Below are 12,333 nucleotides of genomic sequence, written 5' to 3'. Positions count from 1 at the left end.
GTTAAGGTTCACAGTAATAATAATTTATCAGACAGTATGAGAATAAAAAAGGAACAAATCATAAAAGAAAATCCAAATGTATTATCACAAAAAGCATCAACTAGGGGCACATTGGATGCAGATTTTACTATACATGAAATGAAGCAGGTAATACAGAATCTGAAATGTACATCTCCAGGTAAAGATGAAATTTTATTATGAAATGATAAAACATCTTTCAGATACATCACTAATAAGACTTCTAAAGTTCTTCAATAAAATATGGGAAGTGGGAAAACTTCCTATGTCTTGGAAACATGGAGTGATTATTCCAATTGGAAAACCGGGCAAAGAGCATACAGAAGCAACAAACTATAGACCAATTGCATTGACATCCAATTTCTGTAAGATAATGAACAAGTTAATAGTATCTTGGCTAAATTATGTGTTAGAAAGTAGAAATCTTTTAAATCATTATCAGAGTGATTTTAGAAAAGGACGAAGTACTATGGATCCAGTTTTATGTTTAGAATCTGAAATTAGGAAAGCAATGATGAATAAGGAGGTGTTAATAGGAATATTTTTTGATATTGAAAAGGCCTATAATATGCTTTGGAAAGAGGGAGTATCAACTAAATTAGACAATATGGGAATCAAAGGGAAAATGTACACTTGGATTATGGACTTTTTGTTTGACAGAACTATTCAGGTAAGGGTAGGAACAAGTTATTCTAGCATACATTCGACAGATAATGGGACCCCACAGGGTAGTGTATGCAGCCCGGTGTTATTTAACATTATGATTAATGATATATTTAAAACGGTTGGACAAGAAATAGGCAAGTCTTTATATGCAGATGACGGTGCTTTGTGGAAAAGGGGAAGAAACTTAGAATATGTGAAAGAAAGAATGCAAAAAGCAGTTAATGAAGTGGAAAATTGGGTAAATAAATGGAGCTTTAAATTGTCTGTAGAAAAAAACCAAAGTGATGTGTTTCTCAAAAAAAAAAGGAAATCCCCAAATATCATAATAAATCTTTATGAGCAAGAGTTAGAGCAGGTTCAAGAAATCAGGTTCCTAGGAGTATGGATAGACTCAAAACTTACATTTACAACCCATATAAAGAAAATACAAGATAAATGCAAAAAAACAAATAAATATCCTAAGATGTTTGGCAGGAGTAGAGTGGGGTGCTACCAGACATGCATTAAAAAGAATATACTGTGCTATGATAAGGCCAATTTTAGATTATGGCAGTATAGTATATTGCTCAGTATCCAAATCTCAGCTACAAAAATTAGCGTTATTCAATCTCAAGCATTAAGAATAGGAAGTGAAGCATTTCGAACATTGTCCATTTCAGCGATTCAGGTGGAAATGGCAGAGCAACCAATAAAGTATAGAACACTTAAGCTGAAAATGGCATATTGGAGCTCTGTAAGAGGGCATGCAGATACACATCCAGTAAAAGCAATAATCAAAAACTGTTGGGAACATGAGTATAGCAAGAACAGGAGTTTCGGGTGGAATGCAGAATTGGAGGCCAGGAAACTAGGATTGGATCAAATAAAAATAGGACCTACATTAACTATACCAGATACACCTCCCTGGATGTTTCAAGTGCCACAAATTGATTTACAGATACACAGTATAATTAATGATAAGAACAGGAGTCTGTCTAAAGATAATCTAGTAAGACGATATCTAAAACAAAAATATTTAAATTATACACAGATATATACAGATGGGTCTAAAAATCCGGACAATGGTTATACAGCAGCAGCTTTATATATTCCTAACAATAAACACAATGTTTCAATGAGGTTAAGTAATCATATATCAGTTTTTTCAACATAATTAATGGCAATATCAATGGCAATGCAGTGGGTGGGAAAAAATCACCCCTTAAGAGTAGTGGTGTGCTCTGACTCATACTCAGCACTACATTGTTTGACCTCAGAAACACGACAGGATCTACTAAATGAAATATTTCAAAACATATATAAAATAAACCAAATAGGAATAAAAGTAAAATTTTTATGGATCCCCGCTCATGTAGGAGTAGAAGGAAATGAAATAGTAGATAAGATGGCAAAAACAGCATTGGGGAAAGATGAGGTGGATATTGAGATCCCGCTATCTAAAACAGAAATAAAGCATATTATAAATATATCAAAAAGGAATCAAAAGGAAGACATCTGTATAATATACAAAATAAAGTGGGGAAGGAAAGTAAAGTATATGGGAACAGGAAGGAAGACAGTCATATCCAGACTTCATATAGGTCATTCCAATTTAAACAGTTCACTATTCAAGATAGGGAAAAGGGAAACCAATGCTGCAGACATTGTGGACAAATCGAAACCATAGAACATGTAATAATCAAGTGTACAAAATATAGAAGAGAGAGGGACCAGTTTAAAATAAAACTAAGAGATTTAGACATGACTGACATTTCAATCACAAACATTTTTAAAAATGCTCAAAAAGAGACTAAGGTATATGATTATCTGTTAAAATGTTTGAGGAGTACAGGTTTGTTTTACAGGACTTAATCGGAAAGAATCATAATTTGGTTATTTGTTTAGTTTTATTTAGATTTTTATTATGAATATTGGTATTATGATTTAATGACTATGGAAGGAAAAAAATTCGTTCCTTTTTTTTTTTTTTTAGAAAACGTAGTAATCCTTCCACTCATTGAAGTCTCACACTCCAACACAGTAGGTGGCGGTAATGCACCTCAAGCTGGTTTGCCACCCGTCATTAAACGAAAAAGAAGAGGAAGTGGCAAAACAAGCTGAAGAGGAAGTGGCAAAACAAGCTGAACAAAAACTTTTATTTTGGCGTAGTTTGTGACGTCATAAGGCTGCGCCGCTACCGCGCTGTGATTCAACTGGAGAAAGGTTTGTTTTAAAACTTACACAGATATAAACCGATTAATTAAAGTTTCAGGTTTTTCATCCGATACGTACCTGTTGTTGGCAATGTTATTTTAACCCTTTATTCAGCGTAGTACTATTTTACTGACAGTAATTGATGGCTATTGTTTGAATAAAGTTACAGAACTGTGTGTAATACGTGTTATTGAAGGTTTAATTTACTAAATAGCATAATGGCATTAAATTCGAAGTATACATCACTATATATAAGAAATGGCGTACTAGTTTTAATCAGCTTATTTGTGGATATTGTTTCTTGCTCAGACTTACCTGATTTCTTTTTGTTAATTACTCTCATATAAAGAAACGGTTGAAGCAAGCATTGGAGAGAAGTTATTTTGTTTGTTGTCATTCTTTTATTTATTTTAAACAGGACATTTTTATTGTTTTGTTCATTTTAAACTGGAAAAAGTGTCTCATATGAAGAAATAGAGGTAAAGTTGGTTTTATATTCGCACATTTGGACTTTTCCCTTAATATTATAATTTCATAAAATTATTATTTACAAAATCTAAATACCGAAATCATATTATCAGCCAATGACTAACAAAGTACAACATAGTTCACAGCCAACTAAACAGCATTAATGTTATTTTCAAGCCACACTTGCATGCTAATTCCGATGGAATATTCAAAGTAACATGGTAAACAATATAGAGACTTCTAAATGAACGAATATGCGAATATAAAACCAACTTTACCTCTATTATAAAGAAACTGGTAAAGCAAGTGTTAAAGAGAAGTTATTTTGTTTCTGTTCATTGTTTTATTTATTTTAAACCGAACACTTTTATTGTTTTGTTCATTTTAAACAGGATAAAGTGTCCAAATGCAGAGAAAAACTCCTGCTGAAGCGACTGGTCTCCACACTGTTATAAAGATGGCGTTTATAAAAGAGGAGAGTGAAGATGTGAAGATTGAAGAAACATTCAGAGTTAAACAGGAAGATCTGCAGGAACAAACAGGTTGGTTTTCATTCTCAAAGACCAACTCAGTCATCTGATCTTCATTCAGATATATTTTAATAATAGGAATACTAAATTAAATCCATCTTGCAGCCCTGAGTGTGCTGCCTAGTTCTCCTAAACTCATTGAAAGACGAAATTAGTTTCTTTTCTGTTACTTGTTCTCATTTATTTTGTCATTATTTTATGTATTATTAGTCTCTCATTTTCTGTCTTCTTAAGGTTATTGCTTTTATTGTTCTCCCACTGTTTGTAAATTGTCATTGAACAGTGGTGCTTTATAAAATAAATAATAACAATAAATTATAAAAGTTTAACTGAGCTGACAATATTTGACCTATAGTATTCTCATAGAAGATATCTGCTATTACAGTTATAGTGTTGGCTTAGTACTTTCCATTTGCATATGTCACGTTGATCACAATTCCCTTTTTTTCCCATCAACTTCTTTTTGAGTTTAAAGTTGTTTCTAGTAGTTGTTGCTAGTTCTCACAGATAGTACCTGAGTTAAAACTACATTAATTTAATAACCAATTACCAGGGCTATTGTGTTTAAAGAGGGTTTCCGCAGGCTCTTAAAATGTCTTAAATTCCAAAATCTAAATTTTAGGGCTTAAAAAGTCTTAAATTTACTGAAATATTGTGTTGTAGGTCTTAAATCTTTTTTTAAACAAGTCTTCATTTTCCTTTGTTCATGTTTTGTTACCCAATCAGGCCAAAACCCACACAATCACCTACAATCCATCTCTCCAAAACTTTAAAGATTTTATTCAAAAAGGTCATTTTAACTCTATTTATCATAATAGTTTGATTATTTTTCTCACAATAACATTTGTTTAAATGTGCTCCATGTATTTATTGCTGATTTACTACATCGACCTGGACAGATTGTTGTGCAAAAATTTAGTTTATTATAGTTTTTAAAACTTTTTAACATTTGTTCATTTTTTTTTAAAGAAAGTTTATATTTGGAAAAAAGATGTTTGGATACAAGTAAAGTTTGCTTGTTTTTACACAATTTAAAATATTTTGCTTAGCAATATCTAAAATAATGTAATCATTTTTATTGTTCATTTATTATTGTATTTTTAAATATATTAAATTATAATATTTTGTTGTCTTGGCAAAAAAAATCTTATCCATCTGGCCATTTTAAAAATTCCTATGCCTTTAGCCCTTTAGGATTCTAAAATTTCATTATAATAGTCTTAAAAATGTCTTAAAAAGTCTTACATTTAACTTTCTGAAACTTGCAGAAACCCTGGTTTAAAGAATGTCAAAAAACATAATTACCCTGATTTTAAATATGCTGAATGAAATGGACACTAAAATTGTTAATTATTATTAAACATTGTACAGTATTATAAACTATAGGATTTTGCTGTGGGACGGCGTGAAACAAAACAAACAAATTATAATGGAACAATAATGTTTAGCAGTGCACTGACTAAAACTGGCCAACAAACTAGTCTAAGAATGACTGTTGCTGCTTGAGAAATGGATAACAGCATGCTGATGATATGCAAACATTTGAGTGTAAAGTTCGTAAGTATTGACCATATACTTCACGTACCAGCAGGCGTCGCCATTGGACTCTTTTTGCTTGAGACATTTTTGTTAAAGAATTAATTTTTAGATCCTAAAAACAGTGTTATGCTGCTTAGGCATGGGACGATAACTGTTTTTAAGGTAAAATAAAAATGGCTTAATGTTTCGCTATATCGTTCTTACTGTATATGTAAGGTTTTTTTATGGTTTGAGTTTTTCAGGACAACAGTATCTCCAGCAGAAAAGATCTCCAAAAATGCCATTTTAAATCGTAAAGAAATCTGTGTTTCTTAAACTAATGAAGACAGCAGTAGTCAAGGATCAATTTAAATGATTTAGCCTGACATTTTTACCGCTCCAAAATACTTTCAAAGCTTCTCAAAATAAAATATATTGTGTTCAAAGGGAAAACAGTTTTTTTTTTTTACCCAGACATTTAAAAAGAACATATTTCAAAGCAGTAATCGCAGTACCGTGAAACTGTGATAATTTTATTCAAGCTTATCAAACTGTCAGTCTTGTACTGGCCTATGCTTAATGCTGCTTGATGTTGCAAAGTCATATTTTCAAATTTTATTATTCTACTTTTTATGTATAGTCATGAAGACACTTGTTTGTAGAGAAAGTAGTGTGACAGTTTTCTGCCGTTTATTATTCCTGTTGAGTTCTCCAATAGGCAACTGAAGTTCTAAAACAATAGCATATGAGATCAGGTCACTGCTATTACATGATTGACACTTTTTGTATGTCGCTGTTTGTCATTGTTTTCTGGTTATCCTGAGAGCTGATGCTGAGTATTCTTAGGGTTTTTCAAACTTCAAATTGTTTACCCTTGGTCATTCTAACACTGGATAAACAAAATCCTGGGTTATCTGTAATCACGTTCCACACTGCTCATGCTATACCTGGGGTTAAAATAAAAACCTGGATGTTCATTACCAGATTTTTGAAATTTGCAAACCCTGGGTTAACATTATTATTTGAATATTGACGTTTTTACTGTCCTTGATTGGACAAACAGCAGGTAACCTTTTTAAATGGCATTTCTGCATCTTGTCGGATATATAAAATGTCACCACATAGGTCTTAAGCTAAGCCTCAGAACATGCACAAAGGCAAGAAAACAAAGACAAAAGTACAAATTAATGATAACAAGTAGCAAAGTATGTCATCTTGCCATCTCCTCATCACTCCAGTTTACAGCAAACGTAGCATTAAGCATTTGCACAAGTTCATCCATTCATTTTCCTTCGGCTCAGTCCCTTTAATTATCAGCAGTTGCCACAGCCTAATGAACCACCAATTTATCCAGCATATGTTTTAAACAGTGGATGCCCTTCCTGCTGCAACTCAGTGCTGGGAAACATTTACATAAGTTATATACAATAATGCAAACTCACTAATAGAAGCTTGAATTATGCGTACTTGCTTTGAACATGCAGGATTCTTTTCAAGTGGGTCTTCCAAGCAAGTTACAAATGTTTAAATCCAGTGGAAGAAACACATGAGGGATCACAACACGAGTAATATAAGTGCATAGCAAGTGCATTTGATCAATTGCATTTAAAGCAACAGGCACAAAAAGAGCTTGGTTTTCCTCTGACCCCCAAAATTAGGTATTCTGCAATGAATGATCTGATTTTGAGCTGAAACCTCAGACACATTCTGGGAACACCAAAGACTTATTTTACATCTTATAAAAAAGGTTCATAATAGGAACCATTTAAAGGTATTTCTGACACAGAAATGAAAATAGCCTCACCATTTACTCTCCCTTGTGTGGTAAACCTTTATGAGTTACTTGATGCTGCTGAACACAAAAGAAGATATTGTGTAAAAACTCTGGCTTACTTTGTGTTCCAGAAGAAAGGAAATGTTAAAACCACATGACAGAGAGTAAATGGTAAGGTCAATTTAATTTTTGGGTGAAACATCCATTTCATGCTTGTCGCTTTGTGCCTTCATACTAATGTTCACTTTTTTTTTTAAGACCTGATGTTGCTGAAAGAAGAGACTCATCAATGGAATGAAATGGAGGAGAAACACCAAGACATAACGACTGATGAAAAACCCACATGGACTAAAATTACATCACGTGGAAGACCTCGTAAATCCAAATCCAGCTGTAATTTTAGCTGTAAACTGTGTAGAAAGAGTTTCACTAAAAAGACAAACCTTGATGTTCACATGAGAGTTCACACTGGGGAGAAACCTTACACCTGCGAACAGTGTGGAAAGAGTTTTGGTCAAATACAAGGCTTTAAAGCCCACATGAGAATTCACAGTGGAGAGCGGCCGTACACATGCCAACTGTGTGGAAAAAGCTTCTATATTTCAGGAAACTTGACAGTGCACATGAGAACTCACACTGGGGAGAAGCCTTACCCTTGCCCTCAGTGTGGAAAGCGTTATAAGCAAAATAGCAACCTTGAAGTCCACATGAGGATTCACACTGGAGAAAAACCTTACACATGCACAGAGTGTGGTAAAAGGTTCCCATATAAATGCACACTCAAACACCACATGATAAGTCACACCGGACAGAAGCCGTTTACATGTGCTCAGTGTGAAAAGAGCTTCACAACCAAAGCGAGCTTCAAGAACCACATGGATGGTCACACTGGAACCATAATGTTCACATGTGATCAGTGTGGAAAGACTCTCACACGCAAAGACGCCATTAAGCAACACAAAAAGATTCACTCAGGAGAGGGTCGTTATAGGTGCAGTGAGTGTGGAAAGGGCTTTACCCATAAAAGAAGCTTCAGCGCTCACATGAAGCTTCACAATGGAGAGCAGAGTCCTCAACATTGAGGCCTTGTCCACACAAACACGGGTTTATTCAAAAAGACAGCTTTTTCATGTAGTTTGGCTGTTCATTCAAGTGAAGTTTATTTATAAACTACTTACGAGAGGATCACATGCTTATGATTGTTCACGACTAGTCCCGCATTAGCCAACACATGATTGACCAATCAGAGGAATCCTGACTCAATATAAATAATCACAGTTTCTTACCTCAGTTATCTTCATCTTGAAGAATCCCCCTCCCACCCCTATTCCCCCTCCTTTCTAGATTGGGCGACATGGCGGCCCAGTGATTAGCACTGTTGCCTTACAACAAGAATGTCACAGGTCCAAACAAAGTCCCTTCAGGCAAATCATTTCACTTTGCGGCCATCTTTGAAACGCCTCTTGGGCAATCTGAATGGGGAACATCAAATTCTCCAAAACTACTTGCCAAGCTTACGATTTCATTTCATATTACAAATAACCGATAAAGTTAAACAACAACTATCTATTTAGATTCATTTCTAGTTGTTTGTATCACGCAAAATCTGCAGAAACTCACGTCTGGTCATATCCCCTCCCCCGGAGTATTGTCATTCTAAAGTGATTGCTGATTTGGCTTCTGTACTAGAAGGCAGGCTTTATTCACCATATAGCAATCGCTGATTGGCTCCTGTAATAAAAGGCAGGGCTTCATTCGCCATATTGAAAGTTACACTTTTCCCCATTCAAAAGTATACGAGTGACACGTCTTGTGTATTCTACAGTCCTTAGTTAAAATCCCTACAGAACCAGTTGATATTTGTGTGGAGTTTATTCATTCTCCCCATGCTTGTGTAGGTTCATTGGTTTCCTCCCACAGTCCAAAAACATGCAACCCAAGTTAATTGAACATTCTAAATTGGCACCATAGTCAAGCTCTTATGCCAGGGGTGCTCAACCCTGTTCCTGGAGATCCACCTTCCTGCAGATTTCAATTGCTACCCATTTCAAACACACCTGCCTGTAATTATCAAGTGCTGTTCAGGTCCTAATTAATTGGTTCAGGTGTGTTTGAACAGGGTGAAAGCTGTGTTTTGCAGGAAGGTAGATCTCCAGGAACAGGATTGAGCAGCCCTGTCCTTTGCTGTGTTCCCACCAGATGTGCAACGCGCAGATAAATCATGCTATTCACAGTTAAATAGCTGTGTGAACATTTGGGTTTACTGGCTTCATTTGCGTATCAAATTAACTTCAGAACAGATGCAGATTCGCGTCATGGGCACGGCTCCTGTCTGACCGGTGACTCTAGCTTCGTTGCTAAATGGCTAACATGGATTTTATAAAGAAAATAACAGTGTTTATGCGCTTTACAGTTTTTTTTTTGTTTTTTTTTTACAACGGCTATGACAGTTTTTTCAATACATTTAACAAATTTGCTAAACTCTTAACGCACCAACACACCTAAAACATAAAATTGGCAAAACAGTTAATTTTATGCTCAAAATCACACATTGTAAACTAAACCTCTAAACTACTTTTCAAAATACAATAATAAACGAACACAATACACCATGTCTAACAAAACACTGCAAACATGTTTCAAAATGAAATAATTGTTCAAAACACTAACACATGTTCTTTTCCAACAGAAACATTCAGTCAATCAGAAAACACTCACAATAAAAACACTATCATCAGCTGACATCACAGAAACTGCATTATTTTACTTATGTGTCAGCTCTGCCCTTATATTTTAAGCCTCTCTACAGTTTTGTTTTGTTGGGTTTAGTAAGTGCATGCATTTTCTTTTTTTTCTGCAAAAATTCAATACAAAAAAATGAAGAAATAAAGTTGCTTTATAAAATTTACAGTTTATGTTTAAAAATACAGACACAGAATTTCTGCAGTACTGACTTTTTGCAAAAGGACATAACTGCAAGATATACAAAAAAGTTTAATTAAAAAGTAATCTTCTATTCTGCCTGGTCTTGTGCATTTGACCTCGTTCTCATCCACAATATACTTGATATCTTCCATGGCCCGGCAAGGTAACTGTGGCCCTTTGGCCTATTATGTTTCTCCCACGCCGACATCACCAGCCTCGTCAACATAGATAATTTTATGTGGTACTTGATTGGCCTCCAACTTCATGATTCTCTGAAAGTAAAAATACAGGGAATATATTTGTGTTTCAATTCACAATGAACAGCTGTTCACTTTGACTTTAGCCTATATAAGTTGTGTTTAGGATATGATGTTATCTGTTCTGACACACTGTGTGAAAGAATTTGTAAATTTGACTGTAAAATTACATTGTTTTGGTCTTAGTTGAGCTTGTGTGTACAAGAAGTTCAAGAATTTTAAATGTTAACTGGATACATTTTGTGTCAAAGCAACAAGAAATGTGTTAATTGTATAGCCAACAAAGACGGATGTTGTGCTAATCGTGTTAAGAGTTTAGGAAACTTGTTTAATGTATTGAAAAAACTGTAAGCACACCAAACGTGCAAAACGCTCAATTTGCATCGCACCATTTGAGCATATTGTGCCATTCGCGCGTATCGCGTCGCAGGATGTCTATTCTTGCGTTTGCATTGACTTAAAATCACTTCTTCCGCGTCTGGTGTGAACACAGCATTAGTAACCCATATATCTCCCTTTAGCCATCCCCAAATCTGTCATTAGAACAAAAACAAGTTGGGGGAGTTCATCTAGATCTACCTGAGCTCGAACTACCCTCTCACCATGCTTACATTAGGAAGCCCAGGGCTCGAGGATCTTATGAGCTTAGGGCTCTCTCACTGGACAGCTTGACAAACAAGTGTGAACTCTTAAATACATATGAAGTTACTGATAATGAAACCCTTTGAACACCTGAAGATTTAAAGTTAATAACTGAAGACGGGTGAAGATTTTGACAACTGTTTTGTAGTGTAGATCAAGGGTCAAAGCCCAGTACCAGGTTGTGAGAGTTGCTACTGGGTTACAAGAAGGCAAAATAACTCTATATGTTGATAGATTGTATGGTTTGTTTCATATGCAAACAAGTATCTGCATCTGAGATGGTGTGAACCAAATGGTCTATAGAAACTCAAGACTTGTGACCCAACCAAAGCAGTTGGGTAATCTCCGGGGGGTTACATCCTTTGTTATAAAGTAGTGTCTCACAGACAGTACTTTGGGTTAAGTTACTTGAAGACAACGAGTTAACACCACTGCTGCTGAACTGCTCTATTCTTTGTTTTTTAAATAAAGTCTTCTCCTCGTAAAAACTTTAGTCAGCTTGCTTTTTTTATGTATTAGAGTCATCTATACATTGGGGAGCCACCAAAGAACAGTTAAGCCAAATACAGCGAAATCTAACAATGTGTTTCAACTATTTTCTAAACCGATAACTAGATTTGTGCACATTGCAGACTTGCAAATAGTTTATTAATTTACCAATCAAATGGTTGGCACTATTCTGCCCCTGCTAGGATGACTGCTGAAGTGCTTGTGCCTGGCTAGCTCGGCAGATAGCTAACAGGTTCCTCCAAGAAAGACTCGGACACCAGATGTCCAATGAGTGTATTTTACTTGAAAGAAGCACTGTAAAACTAAACATACAAAAAAGAATGTCAAAATGATGTCTTATACATGCAATTTAGGTATTAAATGCAGATTTAACATAAAACTTTGCATACAGATAAGCAAACAAATAATCTTGTTGTTTTAATTTTTAGGAAAAGTCATTTCTATACACGTTTCTTCAAAATTAAACTCCAAATGAAAAAAAATATTAAACAAAATACTGACAGACTTATATTTTCGAGACCCTTTGTAACATTAACCAGCATGGCAGCGAAATACAGCTCTGTTGAATTTCCTCCATTACAACATTACGGTAAAGGGACAAACTTATTACAACTCAATATTCTTCTATGGCCACTAGGTGTCACTCTTAGGCTGTTTTGCTAAGATCAGCACAGGCACTAAAAAGAAAATTAGAAAGATTAGGGAGGAGAAAATGTTTGGGGAGATGCAGGGGACACTGTCCTACACCCTTAGATTGTGTTTTTGATCATTCACATTGTTTGACTGTCACTCGAGTGAACAAACACCTATTTGCCTCCAATTGTGGGCTTTT

The 12,333-nt window shown here is 34.9% G+C and overlaps 1 protein-coding gene across 3 annotated transcripts; it reads left to right on the top strand.

The window, feature by feature from the left end:
• Positions 1-2,835: 2,835 nt before the first annotated feature.
• Positions 2,836-11,479, top strand: LOC137490846 (uncharacterized). 3 transcript variants are annotated; one of them, XM_087249307.2, is made up of 3 exons: positions 2,836-2,886; positions 3,738-3,887; positions 7,426-11,479. In XM_087249307.2, exons 2-3 carry the CDS (start codon positions 3,752-3,754, stop codon positions 8,247-8,249), a joined length of 960 nt encoding a protein of 319 aa, XP_087105433.2. In that variant the 5' UTR covers positions 2,836-2,886; positions 3,738-3,751; the 3' UTR covers positions 8,250-11,479. The 3 variants fall into 3 exon arrangements, with proteins under 3 accessions (XP_087105433.2, XP_087105434.2, XP_087105435.2); XM_087249308.2 differs by having other exon boundaries at positions 2,836-3,361; positions 3,649-3,887; XM_087249309.2 differs by lacking the exons at positions 2,836-2,886; positions 3,738-3,887 and adding an exon at positions 6,040-7,338.
• The last annotated feature ends 854 nt before the right edge of the window (positions 11,480-12,333 follow it).

The sequence above is a fragment of the Danio rerio genome, chromosome 4 (genome assembly GCF_052040795.2).
Source record: "Danio rerio strain M-AB ecotype USA chromosome 4, GRCz13ab, whole genome shotgun sequence".
Taxonomy (NCBI): Eukaryota; Metazoa; Chordata; class Actinopteri; order Cypriniformes; family Danionidae; genus Danio; species Danio rerio.
The sequence above is the reverse complement of the archived record's forward strand: the minus strand, read 5'-3'. Positions and strand labels throughout refer to the sequence as shown.

What these genes read in the sequence shown, in the direction of transcription:
- LOC137490846 (XM_087249307.2), top strand. Translation starts at nt 3,752, where the DNA reads ATGCAGAGAAAAACTCCTGCTGAAGCGACTGGTCTCCACACTGTTATA. An exon ending in AGATCTGCAGGAACAAACAG is followed by an intron (nt 3,888 to 7,425) that starts GTTGGTTTTCAT and finishes TTTTTTTTTAAG; the next exon opens with ACCTGATGTTGCTGAAAGAA.